General features: G+C 42.7%; 3 protein-coding genes across 3 annotated transcripts; 1 reads left to right on the forward strand and 2 right to left on the reverse strand.

Moving 5' to 3' along the window:
- The first annotated feature begins 976 nt into the window (after nt 1-976).
- pnp5b (purine nucleoside phosphorylase 5b) lies at nt 977-5,486 on the forward strand. The gene is made up of 6 exons (XM_029454234.1): nt 977-1,143; nt 2,786-2,955; nt 3,058-3,161; nt 3,358-3,533; nt 4,008-4,198; nt 4,590-5,486. Exons 1-6 carry the CDS (start codon nt 1,115-1,117, stop codon nt 4,814-4,816), a joined length of 897 nt encoding a protein of 298 aa, XP_029310094.1. The 5' UTR covers nt 977-1,114; the 3' UTR covers nt 4,817-5,486.
- A 2,352-nt stretch (nt 5,487-7,838) lies between these two features.
- On the reverse strand, nt 7,839-19,870 carry LOC115022306 (uncharacterized). The gene is made up of 8 exons (XM_029453274.1): nt 19,236-19,870; nt 17,850-18,398; nt 14,559-15,311; nt 13,362-14,135; nt 10,394-10,609; nt 10,055-10,116; nt 9,269-9,362; nt 7,839-9,195 (listed from the first exon to the last, which is right to left on the reverse strand). Exons 1-8 carry the CDS (start codon nt 19,471-19,473, stop codon nt 8,177-8,179), a joined length of 3,705 nt encoding a protein of 1,234 aa, XP_029309134.1. The 5' UTR covers nt 19,474-19,870; the 3' UTR covers nt 7,839-8,176.
- A 744-nt stretch (nt 19,871-20,614) lies between these two features.
- On the reverse strand, nt 20,615-24,149 carry LOC115022259 (zinc finger protein 568-like). The gene is made up of 2 exons (XM_029453231.1): nt 23,774-24,149; nt 20,615-22,995 (listed from the first exon to the last, which is right to left on the reverse strand). Exons 1-2 carry the CDS (start codon nt 24,042-24,044, stop codon nt 22,028-22,030), a joined length of 1,239 nt encoding a protein of 412 aa, XP_029309091.1. The 5' UTR covers nt 24,045-24,149; the 3' UTR covers nt 20,615-22,027.
- Between the last annotated feature and the right edge of the window lie 853 nt (nt 24,150-25,002).

A 25,002-nucleotide genomic window follows, 5' to 3' on the forward strand; every position in this document is an offset into this window, starting at 1 on the left:
TGAAACTCTACTACTAAGTAAAAGTCTTGCTTTCAAAACTTTAGTAAACTTTGTAAATAATATCAGCTTAATTTACTTAAAATATCAAAAGTAAAAATACTCACTGCAACTTTTAATGAGCTCAGAGAAACAGTACCTTTAGCTTTGTGACATGCATTTTCCAGCTGATCCAAGAGAGTTTTAAATAGTTTATTTAGCTTAAGAAGTAGAAGAACTTTCTCAAGTAATATCCTTCAGTTTAAATTCCAAAAACATCAAATTCAGAGTTTTACTAAACAGCAAGGGGTATCACACATTGTAATCTGAAAAGTAACTAAAGCTGTAAAAAGTGTAATATTTAAGTATAAAGCTGCATACAATGGAAACGTGAGTTACATTCCACCACTGTTTTATGAAACCAGATGTTTAAACAAAAGTGTAGCCCTGCTGTAATTACTACTTCAACACCCGCAACCATACATTTTGTTGAGGTTTTTTTTTCCTGTTGTGAATATAAGCAGTGTCCTTCATCTTCCAGACCCAGGGAGAGAAAGACGACTCTAACAATATATATGAAGGAAGACAGACTTGGTCATTTCTGTAGAAATTACATTTGTAGAGAATTATGTGTCATAGAAACTAGAAAAATTAAATAAATCCATTTTGAAGTAAATTTTTAAATGAACATTGTTCAAAATATTTCCCTAAAATGAACTGTATTACTGTTTCAATATAGAGGAGGAATACATATTTGTTCATAAACTATGTTTTTGTAAAACTAAATGACTTCTTTCTTGTCTCGTGCAGGGCGATTGCGTCAGCATCAAAAGGCAGTATAAATGCGGAATGTAACCTTTACGTAATGTCGGAAATCCCACGTAGGTTGCGTAACGGAATACATGAATAAATGAATAAACAAACTTGAAAAGCATCATTAGTTGGTGTGACTACCAGAGTTTAAGAAGCGCCCTGCCTGCGCCTCGACCAATCAGAGTCTCTGACGGTCTCACGTGGGGGGATGTGGCAGCCGCGCCTTTAGAGGAGTGTGATCGTAAAAGTAAAAAAGTAGAAAAGCCGGATAGCTTGATAAGTCTCACGGAACAACCTGCACACTCCACCTGCATCCCGTTTCATCATGCTCTCTGTGTCCGAGATTGTGTCTGGGTGAGTACATTAATATTTACTAGAATATTACAGAGATCTAGTTTAGAATAATCCCATGATGCCTTGAAGTCATCACCGGGTCTCCATCGCTGCGGGACATGTGGAGGCTGTAAATACTTTAAATGTAGCTCCATGTCCCGCACAGAAACAGACACGCGATGTAATTAAATGTGTAATTAAACACGAACTGAGACGCGCGCAGATGCCTCGTGAGGATGTCACACTCCTGAGAATGAATGTTATTTCTTATGGACCACGCGGAAGTGACGACTGCCGGGAAGAAGAAAAAACGCGCTCTTCTGTAATCCATTATCATTAACGCAATAAAAATGCGGAACTCTTTGCTCACAATTGGACGGAAAAACCCCGCTCGGCGCGTGCACACCGCCGTGGCGTGATTTATATAAACCCACTGGCCCCTGTGGCCCACAGAGTCCGTTCTGCTGATTTCACTTTTATTTGTCCACATCACGGTTTGCCGCACAATGAGCCACCACACTGCGAGACAGGCTGCATGATGACATTGTGCTTTTACTGAACACAAACTGAGAGGTTTAATTAAAATAGGATAATAAAATGAAATTGCTGATGTGAAATCTACTCAAAGCTGTAATTAAGTACAATGTTTTGCTACTTTATACTTCTACCACTTACACGGAAGTTACACCAGCACCTGTAATAGATGCTGAGTCAGGTAGAGTTTGAAACATCCCCATTATATTTCCTTAAAGCCCAATGACGTCTTTGAAAGTCCAAAAACGGAGGATTAATCATCCCAACAGTTGCATTTATTAGTATCGTGTATGTAATAGCTGATGAATAACAAGAAATTGCAGAAAGAAATGCCAAATATGTGCCACACTAATATTCTCTTATAATATTCTTAATAGTATTGTCTTCATATGTTGTCTGTGGTGACCTGTCATACTTGTTTCTTTGTTTTTACACTGTGCTAGCAAACAAAACAGTTTAATAAAGTTATTCATAAAGTTACCTGTATAAAGATGGATTAAGAACCAAAAGGTAAAGAGAGGGAGAGATTCAACAGTTCTCATATGTACAGAAATGTGTTTGACTGTCTTCATCGTGGAGGTGCGTTAAAGTCCGTCACCTACATATGACACCAGACACACAACAGCACTTGTGTGAGTAATGTGTGTTTGTATAAATATTACTCAAATCCAGGAAATACACAGTGACTGTACAGGATGCAAATGCCTTCTGTTGAATGTCCTTGTACTTGAATGCAGCATGACTGCACACAGACAGGGGAAATGATGACATCTTAAAATGAATATCGTCTCGTCAGAAGGTATCGTTCAGAATGTGTTGACAAAGCTGAAATGAATAATGACATTTAAAATAGTAAAAATAAGAAAAAGAATATAACAACCTCAACCCCACCCCGTCCCTGGTGGATGAATTCAAACACACACATACTTTTAACCATGTAGCGTTAATGCATTGACACACACACAACCTCACAAACACTTGACCTCCATGTGAAAGCTCAGCGTCCTCTGGTGAACACTGGTGTCACAACGGGGGGGGGGGGGGGGACATCTCTGTGCAGCCAGCAGCTCTTGTTGATACACAAGCTCAGTAGACTCGTGACTGATCTCTGTTTTTCTGACTCCCTCAGTGAAAGCTATGAAGAGTGTCGGACGACAGCTGATTGGCTGATGTCCAGCACGGAGGTACGGCCGACGGTGGGAATCGTGTGCGGCTCAGGGATGGGGGGGCTGGCTAAGATGCTGAAGGACCCTCAGGTCTTCAAATACAGCGACATTCCCAACTTCCCCCGGAGCACAGGTATACACAGCTTGCAGCTGTCTGGCAATTAGTGTGTGCATGTTTGCAAGCTCTAAGTAAATGTACCGGGTAGCTAACTGTGTGTGTGTGTGTGTGTTGCAGTGCATGGTCATGCTGGCCAGCTGGTATTTGGAACACTCAAAGGCAAGCCGTGTGTTTGCATGCAGGGCAGGTTCCACCTGTATGAGGGCTACCCCATCCAGAAGGTGAGTAGAGATACAACACACACACACAGGTAGAGGTTGGTGAAGGTTAGCAGGGGTGGACCAATCACTCAAATCTGTTACTTAAGTAAAAGTACCAATACCACGAAGTATAAGTCCGCCATTACAAGTCAAATCATGATGTTTATCAATATCATCATTGCGAGTGCGTGTGTTCACGTTACCGTGTGTTCTCCAGATCACGCTGCCCATGCGCGTCTTCAAGCTGATGGGCGTGGAGACGGTCATCCTGACCAACGCCGCCGGAGGCCTCAACCAGGACTACAAAGTGGGAGACGTCATGATCCTCAAGGATCATATCAACATGCCCGGGTTCGCTGGAATTAACCCGCTGGCTGGACCCAATGATGACAGGTGGGAGGAGGAGAAGGAGGGACGTGTCCGACCGTTCACATTGTTGTAGTTTAAAAGCTGCTTATGGTTCATACTTTACATTCACATGTGATGTGTTTTAATGCACAAAATAAACAGTATTTCCTGACTGTAACTGAGTATTTTAGGTGGGGGGGGGGGGGGGTTTAGCACATTTAAAGGGCCAGTTCACCAACATTACAACATCATTTGCAAATGTTTTTTATTTGTCTGAAAGATTTAAAATGTACATTGAAAAAAAACAATTTGTCTTCAGCTCAGAGAGACCAAGAAATAACTTTCTTTAGAATTATAATATATATAACATATAATATAAAACAGACGACTTACACGCTGACCGACATGTTGATTACTGTCTTTAGTCGTTCACACGAGGACAAAGAAGCTCAGTGTGTTGCTTTAACGCTACCTGAGTCATTTCACAGATGTGTGGACTCAACACTCTCCTCTCTTCAGGTTTGGCGTCCGCTTCCCCTGCATGTCTGACGCCTATGACCGCGAGCTGCAGCGGTTGGCCCACGATGTGGCGTCGGAGCTGGGCTACAACAAATTCCTGAGGGATGGGGTGTACTGCGTCGTGGGAGGTCCCTCCTTCGAAACCATCGCAGAGTGTCAAATGCTGCACAGGCTGGGCGCCGACGCTGTGGGTGAGTCTCAAGACTTCCTTACTTCTGCTTAGAGGGGTAGTCAGGATCTTCTGAGGTGGGGTTGCACGAGGTGTGCAGAGTCACACTCATATCATATACACACTCATACTGACTGCTCATCACACAGACAGAAGTACGTGCACAGAAACACACACACGGTCTGAATCAATCCTTCTGACTAACACATGGAAAGAAGTGTGTCACAGGATTAGTCACTCAAAACCTCACTTTTAAGCAACTTCAAAGTTTTTATCTCACCGCTGTGTTTGTAAGAAAAGAATTTACTGTTTTTTTATTTACGAACCCAAGTTGTTATTGCAAAACGACACAACCTCTGCGTCCGGCTGGATAACTAGCACAACTTCTCACCTCCGCTCTGTCTCTGCTGCAGGGATGAGCACTGTCCACGAGGTCATCGTGTCCCGCCACGCCGGGATGCGTTGCTTCGCCCTGTCGCTGATCACCAACCTGGCGGTGATGGACTACGACAGCGAGGAGAAGGCCAACCACGAAGAAGTCCTGGAGACGGGCAGGCAGAGGGCCGAGCAGCTGGAGAAGCTGCTGTCCACCATGGTGGCCCGGCTGGAGCACAACAACAACAACAACAACTCCTTCTGAACGTGATGCCGCTGCACCCGGGTCAGCTGACCTGCTTTAACTCTTTAAATGCTGCTACAGTAACCCCCCCCCCCCCCTCGGCTGGGTGACTACTTGATAAACTAGTTTATTTGGTTTGCTTTCACTCACTTGTTACTTTAAGTCTTAAAATCCTGGAAGCTTTACTCTCCTCCATCTGCAGCGTGTACATATCTGAGGTGTACAGATGAAGGACTTCAGCGCGTTGCATTATTCTGCATTCAGCCGAGTGTTTCAGTGAAACGGGGTCGTATTTTTATTTCTAAATTAATACCTTTTAACTTAAAAAAATGACATATTTATTGTTTCAGATCTTTGACATTCATGAATACAGTGATATGGATGTAATGTAGAGGGCCAGGTCCTCGCACGACTTGGTGGAAGTAATAATTTCTTAAAGTGTAAAATAGATAAAAAATGTTCTAAAATATTTATACTAATTATATTTAAGTGGTGTTTTCTTTGCTTTTGATGATATATCGAGAGTTTGATGAACAGCTGAAGAAAGGGAATATAAAACACATGTGACAGTTACTAAAGTATGTTTATTGATCAGAATCTCCCTCTATGTCTTATCACTGTGTTAGCAGACTGTAAGAGGTACTTTATTACAAACTGGATCTACTTTTACAATAAAATGACTCAACTTAAACTTGGTTTTGTGTTTTCTTTGTCTGAGGTTTGATAATTCTTCCTAAAATGAGGTCAAATCTAATTGTAACACGTTGTATTTCACATAATACAGTTTTATTACCACAAACTGTCTCACAAAAGGGGGTGGGGCTTAAGGTAGAATGTAATTAAAGCGGCCTCTGCTGTGTAAACTGCAGCTGATGGATACTTCACGACAGTAAAGCAATGCCTCATCTCCTGGCACGTTTATCCAGCTCTCCAAAGAACACCGTTTGGCTTTTGTCAAATTTTAGTTTCAACTTATTATTATAAAACTGCTCTTTGATGCTCAAACACAACAGACACAAATGTTCTCAAGCTCTTGAGTATCTGCGGGCAATCAGCAAAAGTATGTGGACACCCGAAAACAAAGCACATCGTCTAAAATATCACCTTCTTAAGCATTAAGATCCTAATAGGAACTAAAGCATGAGAACAGCAGCAGATCAACGTGTGTAGGAGCGTCCAGACACGTGTGGCCATATCATGCATGTTGTAATAATAAAATATGTTTAATGTTATAAACTGTGACACTGAGTCTCCGTACAGTGTCTGCCATTAAAGCACGACCTGCTTTTTCGATGTAAGAATGCTAACAAATAAAATGTCCAGGTGGTGCCCACAGCTGTCCTCTGTGAGAGAACGCCACCATGACATTTCTACTGTCCGTGTCCTTCACCTTATCAGCCATGTTTACCCTCATGTATCTCTTCCGTCCACTCACTCCTCTGACATGGATACTGCAGTCTGTACTCTGCCTGGTCTCACTTTCTAACCCAAAATATACCCACTACTCCTCGTCCTCCTCCTCCTCCTCCTCCTCCTCCTGCAAAAAGACATTTTCCATGACGCTCAGGCAGCCGTGTTCATGGCCATACAAGGTCGTGAGAATTGTAGGAGCTGTCCGCTTCCCTGCAGGGGACCACAGGTCCAGGTGTTTGCACAAAATGTACTGATGCACTGCAGCAGGCAGAGGCAGTACACACACACACACACACACACACTGACCTTTTAACTTAAGTCTCACACTCGCTTCAACGATCTACCTTTACACCTTCTGATGAGAAATAAAATATTACATTTAAGTCCCGAGGATGAGGCAGCCGGGACGCTTACCTTGCAGCATTATTTTCTGCAACAAACAGCTCCTGCATTTGAAACAGAAAGAAGATGAGAGGACTGAGGGGAAATCATTCACTGCAATATATCAACTTCTTCCTCTTGCACCTTTAAACTGTGTGTGTGTGTGTGTGTGTGTGTGTGTGTGTGTGTGTGTGTGTGCAGTGAAGTTCTACACAGAACTGTTACAGCACAGGCTGCTCTTTCACTTGTGCACGAGAGAGGACACACTGTTCCAGAGCAGTGTTTATATTGTACTTCACTACCTGTGTAACCCTTTCAATGCCAAACTAAAGCCATGTTCACTTCTAGATACATTATTTAACCCCGCGAACAATGTGTGGATCATGTGCAGATGAACCAAGCGTAGCGTAGCATCGCCGCCTGCAAAGCTGACATGTATAACTCTACGGCTGAACGGGAAGACGCTGATCTTTCATCCTCTGTATGTAAAAGCATCAAATGCTGAGCAGAGCAGGTGCGATGTTTAAATGAATGTAGTAGTTAAATGTGACTTAACTACAGTAAAGGCTTTTAAACTACTGAGGATTAATGACATGCTTTTATTTTGTTGCAGTAAACAGGAAGTGGGAAGCTCCTGTTCAGAGTTCCCTCTCTGCACGGTGGTGTTTGTGAGGAGAGGTTACGCTGCCCTCTGGTGCCATGTCATCCACCGCAGCGACAGAACCACAGGCTTCAATGATTCAATTAATGCAACAATTTTGATCAATAAATCGTTATTTATCAAGTAAAATGCCAATAATGTCCCGCATCCAGCTGCAAGGATGTTTTTCTCCTGTTTTACTTGGGATGCATGTTTGGGTTTTATGCTGCTGGAGTAACCTGAATGCAACATCCTGGACCATAATTACCAAATGATAATAAACTTAACTTAATCAAATGAATTACAAACAGTGAAAAGATCCAGCTGCTGATTTAAAAGATCCTTTAATATAAATCATAACAAAGTGTAAAGGATGTCGGGGAAACGTTTGTATGGAACAATTTAACTTGGAACAATAGTCAGGCAGGTTTCTCTTTTCTTTTTTTTACCAACGTTGCCATCAGAAGATGAACCTGAGAGCTGCTTCACTGGTCGGAGTGGAAAGCCCTCGCGTGACGGTGTCGGGGAGTTTATGTTGATCTTGTGCTTCTACAGTTTCAGTGCTGAGATGAAGTAAGGCATATTTCTACATGAGGAGATAAAACAAACTGTAAATCTGCAGCTTTTATTTTTTTATGACTCCACATTTCAGGGTTTCTTTTTTGGATTCCTAGCTTTGGAGGCGTCTTAAAAATACTTACTTATGTGAATTCTGTTTGAGGGTGCAATTCAGTTTTAGGTTTGAATAATTATAAGCATTTAAAAAAGAAGCAAACATCTTAAAACCCATCCAGATGGATTTTGCATAGTAGAATATGCATTAATATACAAAGCCTGTGAGCGATGCCACAAGGTTACAAATCCCAACCGTAACAGCTGACTGGCTTTTTAGTTTGGTTTTGTTTTAGTCTTTTCACCTGAGCAGCATCCCTGGAGACGCCTCCAGCTCAGCTGTACGTGTGAATGATTCTGTGCCGTTTCAAATGGTGCATCAGGATGAAGGTTTTCCCGCACAGCGAGCAGCTGTAGGGCCGCTCCCCGCTGTGTGTGCGCTGGTGGACCCTCAGGCTGCTCTGCTGCGTGAACCTCTTCCCGCACTGTCCGCAGCCGTACGGCTTCTCGCCCGTGTGTGTCCTGTGGTGTATGCTGAGGTGGGACGAACACTGGAAGCTCTTCCCGCACACCGTGCACCAGAATGAGCGCTTCCTCTTGTGGCTTTGCTGGTGAAGCTTGAACTGGTGCAGGCGGCTGAACGTCTTCCCGCAGTGTGTGCAGGAGTAGCCCCGTGAAGTGCCAGAGAGAGCTTTGTGGGACGTGTGGGGGTGGAAGCTGCCGCTTGAGATGTGCGAGTGACTTACGACTGGTCTGTCTGCAGCTGAACTACTCCTCTCGTGGTCATCTGCGTGTGCACCGTGTGAGGGGTTTCTCTGCGACAGACTACCCTGAGATCTGGGTTGGAAACTGGACGACGGGGGAACATCCTTCTGCAACTCACCGCTGTAGATCCCGTTACACGGGCGCTGAGAGGACAACTGCTGCACGCCAGCAGACTTTGTAGAAACCGCATCAGAATGGTCCGGAAATGTGTTGGAATACTCCTCGACCACGCTGGAAAAGTCTGGAAAACCTGCATCAATGTCATCGCCTTCAATTATGGACGACCAGAGCTGATTCTCTCGTTCGTCCATGGAAAAGTCAGCAGCAAGTTGAGTCTGCTTCCCTGCGCCGTGCTGGCACCCGTCCTCACTGAACCCTGACCGGTCCTCCTCCTTCTCTGTCTTGACAGTGAACTGAAGGCCACTGGCGTCTCCTGCGTGCTCAGCAGAGTTGTACAAGTCACCGAACTCTGATGTTTTTCTCGTGGCACGCTCCGAGCGGTTTAACTGAAGGTCGTCCTCCAGCTGCTGGCTCTCCGGAGCATTAGCTGGATTGCGGAATTGCACTGCAGAACCTGCAAGTGACCCACCTGCAAGCAACTTAAGCATTAACGTTTGTTTTTGGATTTCATTTCTTGCACAAAATCCAGTTCTTTAACTCACCAATTGGTCGAGCAGAATCACTGATCCACAGCATCTCATCCGGAGTTTCTTCTTTAATCGTGAACGAAACAGTGGCGCCGTCAATATCAGGAAACTAGATAAAGAGACGATGGATTCAACTTTTGTGAGCAAACATTTGCTCATTTATAAATCAAACAAACACACAGCAACATTATCTAACCCCATAAATATCCTCAGGGAACATCAAAGTGCTTATTCTTTACACTTTGTTTTCTATTATTGCACTACATGTGTGTTATTGCATTATATATTTGTACCTTGTCTTGTATCTTGTTGTTTGCACCTTCTGTTCATTCTTTTGTTTTGCACTCTTCTCTTTGCACGCCACTGTCTCTTATCTCTTTTCTTATTAACGTTCATTTGGAGTCGTGTTTACGACCGCCTTGCGCATGTAAATCAAATATTCACTCTCCTTTTATATCTGTTTGCTCTCCGACAACTTTGGACGGACATTCAGTCAGTCGTGTGGTTCTGGGCAGGTCGTGAACAGTTGGTAGTTTCAGCTGCCTGCTGTTGCTGCTGAGAGTCATGTGATCCAGCGTTAGATGTAAAAACATTGTTTGTTCCACAGTAGTGTCAATGCTAGTGAAGTGAATTTACAGGACGATGCTGCACAACAATTACTACTGGGCCTCTTTTACTCTCTGAACATTTTGCACATAGTAAATCTGGTGGTCTGGGGCCCTGAGGACAGTCGCTTGATTCAAGTACATCTACACATATGTTCCTGAACATATTGACATATATAACAGTTATGAAAATGACCTTAACATCTCCTGGAGGATGTGGACAGTTCCCCATATCAGTTCTTCGGTCCATGTAGTTTTCTGGTGCATGAAAGGAAACAATTAATTGACAGAAGCTAGAAAGTGAAATTAAACACACGTTTAAAAAGAGGAAATGCACTACACGTTAACAACAATGTACATGTAAAGCGTCCCTACAGAGCTAATTATACTCATTGCTATAGCACTAATTTCCCTGCAGTTTCACAAAATGATGAACGTGTATCACGTTGGATACTTGTACATGAATATGCATAATACATGAGTTTACTCGAGTCGTCAATTAAGAGCACAAATTAAAAACAGTTGAGCATCTCACCAAACCCGCGCTGCAGCTGTGCACTTTTGTTCTCCATCATTAGTAATTTCCTTTTCAGCAACTCATTCTCGCTTTGCTTTCGAGATATTTCAAGATGCAAAAACGCACATTTGTCATCGACTAGTTTGGATATCTCTGCCACTGCTGCTTTAACCAAAACCTCCATTATAGAGGATAACTGGGTTTGAAAGGGAATGCACGTCGCCATGTTGATTCCTGCAAAGTAATATGCGAGAACAAAATATAAGAAGTAGGTCCTTCCACGCAATGGTTTTTATTAAAAAATGCGAAAACAACCGACGCACCAGAAATGTTACATCCCTGTGTTTCTAGCTAGCTGGAACCTTTTCTTCCGTGTGGCGGAGCCTTTACCGTAAACACGCGAGTAGACATGCAGTGAGATTACGACCAACGAGGAAGAGAGGAACACAGCCTGTGAAGGCGTTTCAGGTAAAACATTTAAAAGTGACCTTTACAAGTAGACAACTAGACAGCCTGTAAGTGACAGGATGGTTTCATTTTGTAATATTAGCTCGGCCATCAGGTCAGTTTCTCTCAAACACAAACATTATGTTCCTTTTCAAATAGAAATTCACATTTGCAAGTAGGCCTTTATTTTCTTCATTTTCCTTACAGATATCTGCATTTGTCAATTAGAGCTGCAACGATTCAAAAGGGGGGTCCGCGGAGGTACTGCAGGGGGGGTCGCGAAATAGTTTGTAGATAAAGCAATTCATTTTTTTACATATTCTTTTCAAATGATTATTATTATTATTATTTTTTTGCTTTGTGCATTCACATTCCCTCCTCCCGTGTTTCGCGAAGGGAGGGACTTTGCTCCCGACACACACTCCTACAGTCAGAGACAGAGCGGAGGAAAGGAGAGGGGTGAACTAAAATAAATTTGTTCTGAAAAACGTTGAAGATAAAGGCTTAGTCGATCGGCAGAAAAACAAACTATTTTGATAATCAATTATTTTTCATTAAAAAATAGAAAATGCTGTTTTCAGCCTGTAAAATATGAAGGTTTCCTGCTTCTCTCCGTTTTTTATCATTAAACTCAATATGTTTGAGTTTTGGACTAACAGAACAAGACATCTAAATATCACCTTGGACTGTGACTGTCGCATTTTATTGACAAATGAATAGATAATGAGAATAATGGTTAGTTGCAGCCCTATTGTCTGACCTGACCTTCGCAAGTCCACTTTTGAAAACGATTACCCTACAGTAACCCCTTCTGAAGTGGCCTACATTAACCTATCCAATACACGCTTCATGAACCGGTTAGCATTTTGAATGGTTTAAGACAACTTGATACTAAAGGCATTATCTGTGACTTGGTCTTAGGGGTCCCTTAAGGATCCATATTGGGTCCTCTTCTGTTTAGTGAAGATAACATTTTACATATTTTCCATGAATGTGGAAACCCTGGAGGAAAATGAGGCGAGGCGAGAGAAGCAACAAAAGTGGTGCATGAAAGAACATTCAAAAATAATTTATTTACACTGTTCGACATTTAAATAACCAGAGTGCCAGACTCCACAATTTGTTCGTTTTGAATTTATTTTGAAAATACAAAAAGCTAAACAAACAATAAAACAGAACTGTCTCATTATATAATTATCTTTTCAAACGTAATCCATCTTCCTGCATAATGTGCTCGATTATTGTCATATCTGTGAAACATGCATTTGGGCGTCAGATTGACAAGTATTGATGAGTGAGCATAATTTAAAAAGAAACAATAACACGTGTGTAAAACGCAGGCACTCGTCATACTGTAAGCTAGTTTTGTGTTTCCAGGTCCAGCCTCCTGCTACAAACTGCACCATTCATTCAGAACCAACACTTTTTATATTAGTTTTCCATGTGCTTAATGCTTAACTGTGTAATTTGTTCAATCTGATCGTCAACGTCATCAACCCACGACATACTATGGACCCTGTGTGTCACTGAGGTATTTCATGTTTTGTTAGTTATAAATAATGCAAACGTTTCCTGCATATGATTTAACATCAACTTATTGTACACGTTGTTGTTGTTGTTGTTGGTGGGAGGCCTGCTGTGTTTGAAACCCTGTCCGCACAACATTTACTTTACGAATTTGCCCTTTGAAAGATTAAACCAACAGAATATTGAACATTATAGAGACATATTTACAGGACGCTTTAAAGGCAATAGTCATTTGAGGTATACAAAACATTGTTAAATGAGGCTGGGGCTTGTTCGGTCCAACTGTCCACCTATTTAACAACAGTAAACTACTTCTTTTTTTTAAGTAATTATGCATTATTACATATTTTCAGATACAGTATACTGATGTGGATCCACGTCTTAGTACACGACGCTCAGCAATGGTTGGTCTCATCAAAGCTCGATGAAACATTGATTTCATTGATTTTTTTCCCCTTAAGTAAAGAAAGAATCTGAACAAAGAATAAACTCTAGTGTATTCTCATCAATCCCTCCCTCACACTGGAGATCGAACAGTATGTGACTTTACATCCTGCATGATGAAACAGGAAACAGTTACAGTGCAAACCTTTAAATAAATGTCATCAAAGGAACATAGAACAGTGATTCTGCATGAAGACGGTTCGTTGAGTTACAGTCAACAGTGGTGGCTTACCAAACGTTTAGTTCACAACATAATGATTTGGACAGGCTTCACTTACTTGCCCGGTGAAAACAGAAAACTAAAATATTTCAGTAAGCGCCATGATCAGCATTAATTTAATGTTATTTGGCCATTACCATTCATAAAACAAAGAAGCAAGCAAGGAGCAACGCAGGTCAAACATTCAGGATGTAACAGTGTCGTCCTTACTGTAAACAAAACATTGTACTTCACCAGCACTGCACAGAGAACACTGTCACTCTCCTGCTTCTGGAAGTTCTGGAACAAGTCAAGTATTTATTTAGACATCATTTGTTACGACTGTGTGTATTTGTTGACGCTTTTATTCTACATGCAGTTTAAGGTGTAACTTCAGGATGCTCATCTGACTGAACACCTTCCCACAGATGTCGCAGCCGAACGATCGCTCCGTGATATCTTTACACTGGTGCCTCTGAAATAAACCGAAACTGTCGAAGCTTTGACCGCAAGTTGAGCATATGAAGCAATTTTGCCGGGCGGCGTCCTCGCCACAGTTACCTAAGGCGCTCGAGTGAAATTCAAGCACGCCTCCCTCGTGAGTCCTGTCACTCGCCGCTGTGTACTCGCTCACAGACACCTCTGGTGCGGTGTGTGGATGGTGCAGCTCAGGTGCTACAGTCATATCGGCCATCATGGAGTACTGATCGTCGCAAATCATTTCTTCCTTTTCTTTGGCGTCTAGAAAAGGCAGATGGTGGATTGGCGACGTGTATCCCTGCTGCTCGGCGGCGGCTCCTGCAGCAGGACTGAGGTGATAATTGACGTCATGTAAATGTGCACAGACAGTTTGTTCAGGATGACCGCTCTGCTCCATCCCAGACGTCCACAGCTGACTCTGTTGTGGTGCTACTGTGCCGTCCTCAGTGCCCGGCTGACTCAGAGTCTGAAAATCTTCCCCATTCGGCTCCAGCTTCACCATCACCGTTTGCTCACCAGCAGCCTCGCTGTACGCGGCGGCACCCTGCAACTGTTCCTGCAGAGCCGCCAGACCCGTCTTGGGTTCTGCCGGGTTTTTAAACAGCTGATTATCAGGCATCGTAAACATCAGGTGATGTGCGTCCAGCAGGTCTGTGTTCTCACCTTTTGAGGAGAAAAAAGACGACAGGATTAAAACGAGATATACATTTAACTTCTCTTTTATATACAGCAGTGGGGCTTGTGTGGAGGTAAACATTTATATTTTACCATTACAAATTGGTTTAATTATACAGTTAATTTAGTAGTTTCTTATTTATTGTTCTAATTTCAAGAAATGTAGAAAATTTAGAGTCAATGTTTTGGTTACTAATTATATTTATTAAAAAGGAAAAATGCCAAAATCTCTTCCAGCTTCTCAAATGTGAATATCTGCTTTTTATATTAGGAATATATAAGATGTATTATCTTTAATGATAATAAACTAAAACAAATTGCATTTCTGACTGTTGGTTGGACATAAAAAAGGAAATTGAATATTGCAACTTGGACTTAAGGAAAATGTGAAATGTAATATTAATAACAAACCATTTCTGTGAGTCTTCATGTGGCCCTTGAGGCTGCTCTTCTGATTGAAGCACCTCCCGCAGACATGGCAGCCGTACGGCTTCTCCCCGGTGTGAATGCGTAAATGTCTTTCGAGGTGGCCAACGCGCTCGAACACTTTGCCACAGTACGAGCAGATGAAGCACTTCTTTGGTTTGATCACCTGAAAGGACCTGCTTCCTCTCTGTCCGTGGGGATCCAGCGCGGCTCCCGTCATTCCATGAAAGCCCGCGTCACTGGATGTCATCAGCGAGTCTGAGGACCCGTACGGTGTTTGGGACACCGTGTTGTTTCTGAGTTCCCCGTATGGCTTCCCTGGAAAGGAGAATGTGCTGTAAGAAGCCTCGACTGGCGGCAGCAACTGGGACAACCCCGGGAAGGACGTCGTCCCCGAGCTGCTGAGATACTCTGCGACCTCTGCCTTGTGTTGTCCTGGTAACCTGGACATCCACCGCTGGCCGTCTCTCTCAAACGTTGTGAAGTTCTCACTGAGGTCGTCTCCTCCTTCTCCCGTCTGCTCGTTTCCTCCCTGAAATGGCGTTTGTGCTATGTTCTCCTCCGCAGGCTCCGATTTGACGTGTACGGGTGTCGCAAGGGCGTCCTCACTCTCGGGCAGGACGTCCTCAGTCTTCACCTGACTGTCTCCCTCGATGCGAGGAGCATCAGCACACGGCTTCACCTCGGGAATCTGCTTCGGTTCCTTCACTTCCATCTCAAACGGTGTGGGTTGAATACCTGTTTAGAGGAGAAAGAAGCACTTTTACCCTCCGCATCCAACAAACCTTAAACTGAACACACCTGCAAAGGTTGCTATCATTAAACCTTCTTCACACAAACAACACTTATTATCTTCAACTAACAACTTCCTCATTTCAGTTTTATGTAGCAAAGATTAGTCGACTAATTAATAATGCCAATTATCTTCATGGAAAAAAGGGAAAGGAAAGAAGAGACCCTGACCGGAGGATGCCAGGGGCCCCCGTCTGGAGCCAGGCCCAGAGGGAGGGCCCGACAGCGAGCGCCTGGTGGCCAGGTTTGCCATGGAGCCCGGTCGGGCACAGCCCGAAGAAGCTACGTGGTGCCTCCCCATCCATCCATCCTGTGGGCCCACCACTCATGGGAAAAACGGCTGGGGTCGGGTGCGCTGTCACACAGGTGGCAGTGATGGTCAGGGACCTCGACGGACTAGACCCGGGCAGCAGAGGCTGGCTCTGGGGACGTGGAACGTCACCTCTCTGTGGGGGAAGGAGCCGGAACTAGTGCGGGAGGTGGATCGCTACCAGTTGGATCTGGTGGGGCTTACCTCTACGCACAGTTTTGGCTCTGGAACCGTACTCCTGGATAGGGGTTGGACTCTATTCTTCTCCGGAGTTGCCCAAGGTATGAGGCGTCGGGCCGTGGTGGGGATACTCACTAGCCCCCGGCTGAGCGCCGCTACGTTGGAGTTTACCCCGGTGGATGAGAGGGTCGCCTCCCTACGCCTTTGGGTTATGGGGGGGAAAACTCTGACTGTTGTTTGTGCCTATGCCCCAAACCGCAGTTCGGAGTATTCGGCCTTCTTGGAGACCCTGAATGGGGCCCTGCAGGGAGCTCCAGTAGGGGACTCCGTAGTCTTGCTGGGAGACTGCAACGCACACGTGGGAAACGATGGAGACACCTGGAGAGACGTGATTGGAAGGAAGGGCCTCCCTGATCTAAACGGTCGTTTGTTGTTGGACTTCTGTGCTAGCCATGGAATGGCCATAACAAACACCATGTTCGAACATAAGGATACTCATAAGTGCACGTGGTACCAGGGCACCCTAGGCCAAAGGTCAATGATCGATTTTGTAATCGTATCATCTGATCTGAGGCTGCATGTTTTGGACACTCGGGTTAAGAGAGGGGCGGAGCTGTCGACTGATCACCCTCTGGTGGTGAGTTGGATCAAGGGGTGGGGGAAGACTCTGGACAGACCTGGTAAACCCACACGGGTAGTGCGGGTGAACTGGGAACATCTGGAGGAAGCCCCTGTCCTGGGGATCTTTAACTCACACCTCCGGCGGAGCTTTTCAGACATCCCTGTGGAGGTTGGGGGCATTGAACCTGAGTGGGCGATGTTCAAAAACCTCTATTGCTGAAGCTGCGGTGATGAGCTGTGGTCTCAAGGTCTAAGGTGCCTCAAGGGGCGGTAACCCTCGAACACCGGGTTATGTTATCCGGGAGGACTCTGGAAACAGTTGCAGGGTACCGAAGGACTAGAAGGGCGGCAGCCTCTGCCGTGTCAGAGGCAAAGCAGCGGGTGTGGGAGAAGTTCGGAAAAGCTATGGAGAAGGACTTTCAGTCGGCACCAAGGTGCTTCTGGAAAACCATCCGGCACCTCAGGAGGGGGAAGCGAGGAACCATCCAAGCTGTGTACAGCATGGGTGGGACCCTGCTGACTTCGACTGAGAAGGTTATCGGCCGGTGGAAGGAGCACTTTGAGGAACTCCTGAATCCGACTAACACGCCCTCTATGGGCAGAGAGGATGTAAAAGGCCGGCCTTTTTATAAGCCAGCCCATCACAGGCACCTTCACAGGCACCGGCACCTTCACCTTCACAGGCACCGGCACCGGCACCTTCACCTTCACAGGCACCGGCACCTTCACAGGCACCTTCACAGGCGGCTGCACAGGCACCATCACAGGCGGCTGCACAGGCGGCTGCACAGGCACCATCACAGGCACCATCACAGGCACCCTCACATCTCGCCTAAACCACAGAGCTTCTCTCTGCTCGCAGTGACACAGAGGAATGTCACAGACGTCCAACTGTGAATTGAAGATAGCAACAAAGAAATACAACCTGCTCCCAAAAGCGTCCGGGAGGTTCGGAGGACCGGATGCCTTTATTGCCGCTCCGCATCATTTCTTCGACAGTCACGCATGTTTTAAACATTACTCAACGTCCAAGGGAAGTCCTTACACAACATCAACTTTAAGAGAGTCTTCCAGTGAATACTGTACACTGGCAGAGAGCTGAAGACATCTTGAGCCAGACACTAAATCCCCAACTGCTCCGCGGCTAAAGGTTGTGACCTCCCGGCGCAGGAAACAATGGACGCAGTTATCCTCCAGAGTGCACCGACTGCTTTGGGGAAACACCCTGCTTTGCATCTCATCCATCCGACATGTATTTCACTCTTTCCCTTTGCAAGGAGCTTCAGAGGACGACATGTTTGGCTGAAGGGAAGCTCTAAAGGTAGTCGTTGATAAAAGCAGCATTTTCTTAGACAAAGAAGCGTTGTACTCACATCTCCTGTGGATCTTGGCGTGCTCCTTCAGGCTGCATTTCTGATTGAATCGTCTCCCGCATATCTCGCAGCGATACGGTTTCTCACCCGTATGAATCCTTTTATGCCTCTCGAGGTGCCCGGAACGCTCAAAATATTTCCCGCAGTACGGACAGATGAAGCCTTTCTTAAACATCAGCCTCTTCACCGTCCTCCTGCGCACCGTGTTGTACGAGCTACGATAAAGACCGTAACCCTGCGGCCCGCGGCTGAACGGGCTCTGCTGAAAGCCACCGGAGCTGCTGCAGGGCGCCGGCGAAGATCCAGGGAGACACAGCGAGGAATCCTGCCCCACATTTAAATAATTGGAGTTGTTGCGTCCCGTCGTTGTCGGCCTCCACCGCACACTGTCCGGTTCTTCTCCGAGCGGGTCGGGTCGACCTGCGACTTCTTCACGTCCTTCTTCCACAGGTTCACGTTTCACCTGCACCTCAAGTATGGACGGGCTGTTCTTATCGGCGTTCCCCTTTTCAGGCGAAGTGCTCTCATCACCGACGTCACTCTGAATGTCTGCGGGAAGGCAATGATAACAGTGTTAGTGTTGTTGTAATGTCACAATGAAATGTGTGTATTACAATTGTTCAGTAACTAAATACCGAAAATGATGATAATGTTAACAAACATTAACCCTTTCAGTGTTTAGCTCGACTTTGATCCGCTTTAAGTTTGGCTCTAAAATAATTGTTACATCTGTGCTTCTGTTTTAAAACTTTACTCAAACTCTTGTTTGGTTTTGGTTTGATCCACAGAACCTCCCAGAATGGTTTATTCCTACCATACTGTTGTAAACCAATGTTCTCTGTCGGTCAGATGTAGCGTGTGAGAGTTAGATTAAAACAATATATACTAAGCGAAGAAGCATCAAGCTTTGACCTTTTACAGATTCCATGAACATAGGGTTAGGGAAAACCTTGCTCAGGTTCAACGCAGCACGCTGGGGACATCAGAATGACCCAGTGACTGAAACACAATAGACTAAATTAAATTATAATGAAAAGTATTTTCCTTTTACAGCAAAGACGTCATTTGAACTATTATAACATTTAATTTCTAATACAAATACGATAAATAAAATATGTGTACTGTGGAAACATCCCTCATTAGTTTTCACCAAATTATTGCTGTTCATTTTTAATAACATGGCATATTTGGAGTTGTCACTGCACAGCTGACTGCCTGACACACTACTGCTGGCATGCAATCAGCCTTGTAGCAGTGTTCATATATGTGAGCAAGTTATTTCATTTCCTAAGATGAGGTGTCCTCGTGCATCTTACATCACTGGAACAATAAGGTGAAATGTAAGAGTGTATCCCAGGTGTTCGGTGTGTGTCAGGTCCATCTCACCATCTCTCCCATGGTTGTCAGGTTGCAGGGTCACGCTCTCCTGCAGTGACCTCAGCTCGTTGTGCACAACCTCGATGTTGCTCTTCAGCTTCTTGATCTCATTTTCACGCTGACACATTTCCAGCCGCAACACCACCATGCCATCCTCCACAACTTTGGAGATCTCCGCCACGGCTGCTTTGGACAAGGCATCGATAACGGAGGCAATCTGAGCCCGCAGAGCAACGCTGCTCAACATTGTTTAAAAAAAAAAAAAAAAACAGCCAACCCAGCAAAGTGTCAGGAAAGCCTGAACTTTAAAACGAGAGAAGTGGCCGGAACTTGCTCGCCCTAGTTAACCGAAACATGTCATTGCTGAAGCCGCTGACTACGACCGAACTGCGGATACTTTGGTTGTAATGTGTCGCGCAGCGCTTTGGGCTAGCAGCTGCAGCTAATTGCTACAAAGAATAAACACAAGTTGTCGCTTTACGGAAGTGATGACATGAATACCGTAATAACTAGCGGACACGCGCAACGCATATTGCCGAGGTACTTCCGAGGTTAACCCAGTTTTTAAAAAATGGTATTTAAAGAAAAAAAACATTTATAAAATAAATAACATAAGGTATGGCATCAGTTCAAAACATACGGGAAATAATCTAAGCAGCAGTAACCAATTAAATAAATTAATTGTTGTTTCAAGTGGTCGTTTGTTTATTTGATTGTCTCTGTGCTCGAATTAGTGTTTTATTATGTGTTATCCCTTAAAAGCCAAAATAAGATATGGCTAGAAGTCCTATATACACACACATTACATCGGTTGCATTTTATTTAAATGCAACAACGCCTACATGCATCAGTTTACACTTTGGCGTTCTAAAAGATTTAAAGTAAAAATGTCAACGTATTTTTAAAAGCTGAAACCGTTGGAGTTAACTTGTGTTTAAAAAGGTAAACTTAAGACAGCAGATTGTACAGCACTGTTAGTTGCCTTGTCATTTTCTATTTCATATACTTCTAAATGTTTATATTTTAATTTCTCTCTTTGTATCTGTACTTATTTCTGACCTCATGCTGCAACTCCCAACATATATAATCAGTAAGTACTGTCACCATTACAGTTTACTATAGGACAATTAACAAAATACAAAAAGTATTGTGAACACAATGGGTGTAACTTCAGAACCTCCAACTTACTTTATTCCCCTTTTCCACCAACAAAACATTATTTATATTTCAACCATATTCATTAACTCATAACAGAATAAAACTTAATAAAAACAACAACAAAAGTAAATTAATTTAAAAAGAAAATATAAAATATATACATAATAAATATAATAATATATATTATATAATAATATATTATATATAATTGATTAACAATATAATATAATATAATATATACATTTACAGTATAAACATAATTCAACATGTTTGTGGGGGGAAAAAAGCAGGCATATAATACATATACTCATATTTATACTTATTTTAAAGTATTTTTTTAAGTACAAGTAATATACACATTCAAATTATATCAGGGTTTCCACATCTCAAGGACTTTTCTGGACTTATATATATAGAAATTATTGCATAGGCATTCACGCTCACTCCCTTTACTATGACACACCTAAATCATCACTGGTGCGCCAAACTGTTCAGAGGCCACATAATAAATGTACTGTACACCACTTGTGTGCGTAATCAAAGTGTGAAAGGTCATTTTAGGTTAAATGCTGTCTGTATGTAGGAAGGTTCAGGGATAAAGGAGCTTTAGGAAGCGAGGACACCAGAACATTTCCAAGGCACTGAAATACCTGCGAGTACAAGATCATGAGAAAACTGGAAAGATCAAACACGCACCGATCAAAAGCTCGAAACAGATTCTTAAACCTGAAGTGAAGATCTGATCTGATGCTCTCCTTTTCTAAAATTGCAAGGAACTCATTCGAATCATTTTTATGTAAGATCACAGAGACGAGAGGAAAACGGAGTTTCTAAGGTCGTGTTGCAAAACCTGATTAAAATCATACTTCAACTTTAAATCATGTTGCACCAAACTATAAAACCAGTTCAAAATGAAGAAAGAGTAGATGTATACTTCTCTAGTTTTTACTCCAAACAGATTAAATATAATTCTGTTGCACCAAAAACTTTAAACTCCAATTCAAGATGTGATCTAGTATTAACTTTAAAACTTACACTCGAGGAGGTTTAACATTTAAAACCGCTCGAGTGCTTTCTCTCTCTGTTGTAATTATCTTCTATTTTTTGGTCATATTGCTCCATGAATTCAGTTTTACATGAGTAATGTTGATGTCGGGTTAACTAACTCACTTTGGCAGTGAGGTGTCGTTCTGGTGGGTTTTTTAATCTTATTTTAATGAACAAACAGCTCCATATTGATGCAAATCTACTTAATTTTAGTTTGCATCAATACACTTTTACAAAATGAGGATCTGGAAATCTGGATTTCCTCATTTTAAAACCTCGTTCTGCTAAACTGACTGCCACTAATCTTAGATTAAACGAATCCTTGTTTGTGCAACCCATCTTTACACAGATGTAAATCTATTCCATTCTCAAAAACTGCACCAAGAAGCCCTTTACACCGCAGGACTCGCTTCAAATAGTATGTATGGGGTTTAGTTGAAATGATGAGTCTGCATTTCTAACATATGCAGAACACTTGTTCATAAATAGAACTATCGAATATTGCCTCATTCCATCTTTGGATCTCTGCCAACGTCCACGCCTTGCACCCTGCGTTAAAACTGTCACAGTACATTGTGCAACGCTTCTTCCGAGCGCTATCTTCCCTGCAGGTGAATCTCCTGATGTATTTTCAGGTTACCCAGCACAGTGAAGCTCTTACCACACTGTCCACAGCTGTACGGCCTCAGCCCGCTGTGGAAGCGCTCGTGTCTCAGGCAGTTGTCCTGCCTCGAAAACATCTTGCCGCAGATTTTGCAGCTATATGGCCTCTCCCCCGTGTGAACGCTTTGGTGCGTCTTCAGTCGGGTCTTCTGGGTGAACGATTTCCCGCATTCGAGGCACCGGAAAGGTTTGAAGGGCTGGTGGGAGGCCATGTGCTCTTCTAGCTGAGACATGCGAGGGAAACCCCTGTTGCAGACCGAGCAGATGAACAGTTTTTGATTTGCTCTCCAAACATTCATGAACCGTTTTGCTCTCAGGTTGTTCCTATTGAGGGTGTGACCTTCTGCGTTTGATCCTGACGTGCATGACGTGGACCTCTGTGCATGAGGCGGGGCTAGTGACGGCCCGGCCTGTTGCGAACACGGATCATGACTGACTGCAGCGTGTGAAGCACGTCCGAACTGTGAAGTGGAACTTTCCATGCACGTGGGTCGAATCTCTACCTCTACTTTTATGGGCACACTTAAAGAATCATCAGCAATGTCCTCTACTGCGGAGGATGAAGAGTTATAGGAACCTTCTGTGTTTCTATGGGCAGCATATTGCTCAGTGTGAGAGGAGAACATCTGAATGTTCGGCTGCATCGCAACAGAGTTTTTCTCAAACATGCTGCAAGCAGGCGGAGGCCAGATCATGTCGTCTCGCTCTCCCGCCTCAAAGCAAATGACTGCTGCGACAGTGTTGCCCGTTGTTTCCTGGGCAGCAGGTTCATCAGCGGGCTCGTGTTTCACCGCTGGCCTCATGTCCTGGCGCTCCTCTGTTCCGTGTCCAGACTCGCACACTGAATGAGCAGACTGGGGTTCCAGATACACTGCACATGTTTGCTGATCTTCTTTCTCTTCTGCAATTGACATAAATGCAAGTCAACAAAGCAAGAACAGCTCCAAATTCATTTTGGAGCAAAAATACTAATAAATAGAACTGTTTTCATCGACTGAGCTCCCGAAGGAACTCTCTAGATGGACATCTTTGTTGACATGTTTTACTGCTGCATACATAATAACTTGTAATAGTGACTCACTTCTTCTTAATATAGAATTAAAATAGCTGAAGTGACTTTGTAAAGCCTGAAACTGCTCATTTCTGCTTTCTTTGGGACAGTGCAAACCTATGGCTGTTTGTTTACCCTGTAAACTGGAAGGTGTCCATTTCTGGGAGTTACTTTTCCTGACAACTGATGCTTATCCAGTTTTTCTAAATAGTCACATCTATTGTGTAATACCATCTCATCTTATTCTTACATTTTTCTATATTTGTATAAAACATTTTGCACTATTTGTACATTTTGTTTAAAAAGAATTGTAAATCTTACTGCTACTGTGTATTGCAACTGTTGCACAACAATTTCCCTCGGGATAAATAAAGTTCCATCTTATCGTATTCCTTTGGATGAAATTGCTTTACAGTCTAATAGTTTAAACACAGTGAAAATAAGGGATTAATCTTTAAGCCGAATTAAACAGGAAACCATTTAAAATCGTTACGAATCTTAAGTTATGTTATAACAAGCAAGAACTGTTGTTTATAGGAATGCAAAATCAGAATGTCAGAGTTTTTGAGTGAAGTTTGGTGTGATGCTCTCTCAAGATGTGGGAACTAGCTTACCGGTTGTTGCTCACCTTTTCGGGGGACCTGATTCCCGGCTGCTGTTTGGTGCAGTTTGTCCTCTGTAGCTCTGGTTGTGACTTCTTCTTGAGCTTTGTAGTGCTCAACCTCCATCAGCTTCAAACTTCTTTTGAGCTCCTGAATCTCAGTATCCCTCCGACACATCTCCAGCCGCAGAACCACGCTCCCCTCCTCCATCAGCTTCGTTATTTCGGCGACCGCAGCTTTCGCTAACACATCCATGATGGCTGAAAGCTGCGTACCGAAAGAGGAGGGGAAAGACATCCTGCCGAGGAACAATAAAGACACAGTAAAAGATGTCACGCTTTAACAAACAGCTGGGGCTTCTGCAGTGAGGCGAAGCACCTTCCCCTTTATTTTGGTTTACTTCCGGAAAGATTAGAGGGCGGAAGTGATGTAGTTGGCAACTGACGTAACTCTTCTAATAAACGTGCATCACAAATCTCTATTTTTATCTCCAAGTTTATTTGGTAACTAAGAAAATATCTACCTACAAAACAATAAAATAAATGCCTTTAAAATATATATATATATATATATATATATATATATATATAACCGAAAAGGTTCAATAATGCATAATATATATATATATATATATATATATATATATATATATATATATATATTTAAAAGGCATTTATTTTATCGTGTTTATATATATATATATATATATATATATATATATATATATATATATATATATATATATATATATATATATATTATATATTATATATTATATATTACCAAGTAGATTTGATATATATATATATATATATATATATATATATATATATATATATATATATATATATATATATATATATATATATACATATATAAATCTACATGGTAATATATATATATATATATATATATATATATATATATATATTATTTTATTGTAAACTGGATCTGGACACTAATCTAGGCTATGCTATTTTATTTTTTATAAATTAAATTAAAATAAATAAACATATATGTATATAGAGAACATTTTGAAAGAAAGTGATATCTTAAACACTTTGACTTTTGGAAAGCACCCTATTCACACCAGAATATTCTGAAAATCCAAACGTTAGTCTAATTCTTTTTCTTTTAGGACGCCTTGAAGCTTGAAAGAAAAAGACAAAATTGCATAAAAATGTCAAAAACCTTTTTATATTCAACCTTCAAGCTGCAAATGCATTATTTTCAGAATGAATAATTAACGATGTGA

This window comes from Cottoperca gobio, chromosome 17 (assembly GCF_900634415.1).
Source record: "Cottoperca gobio chromosome 17, fCotGob3.1, whole genome shotgun sequence".
Taxonomy (NCBI): domain Eukaryota; kingdom Metazoa; phylum Chordata; class Actinopteri; order Perciformes; family Bovichtidae; genus Cottoperca; species Cottoperca gobio.

Bases quoted from the DNA above. Each gene is read 5' to 3' on its own strand.
- pnp5b (XM_029454234.1), top strand. From the start codon at position 1,115: ATGCTCTCTGTGTCCGAGATTGTGTCTGG. The intron at 1,144-2,785 runs GTGAGTACATTA...TGACTCCCTCAG, and splicing joins GTGTCCGAGATTGTGTCTGG to TGAAAGCTATGAAGAGTGTC. The intron at 4,199-4,589 runs GTGAGTCTCAAG...TCTCTGCTGCAG, and splicing joins GCTGGGCGCCGACGCTGTGG to GGATGAGCACTGTCCACGAG.
- LOC115022306 (XM_029453274.1), bottom strand. From the start codon at position 19,473: ATGTTGAGCAGCGTTGCTCTGCGGGCTCAGATTGCCTCCGTTATCGAT. The intron at 15,312-17,849 runs GTGAGTACAACG...TCCTCTAAACAG, and splicing joins CGCCAAGATCCACAGGAGAT to GTATTCAACCCACACCGTTT. The intron at 9,363-10,054 runs GTCATTTTCATA...CTCTTTATCTAG, and splicing joins ATCCTCCAGGAGATGTTAAG to TTTCCTGATATTGACGGCGC.
- LOC115022259 (XM_029453231.1), bottom strand. From the start codon at position 24,044: ATGTCTTTCCCCTCCTCTTTCGGTACGCAGCTTTCAGCCATCATGGAT. The intron at 22,996-23,773 runs GTGAGCAACAAC...TGTCAATTGCAG, and splicing joins GAATCAGGTCCCCCGAAAAG to AAGAGAAAGAAGATCAGCAA.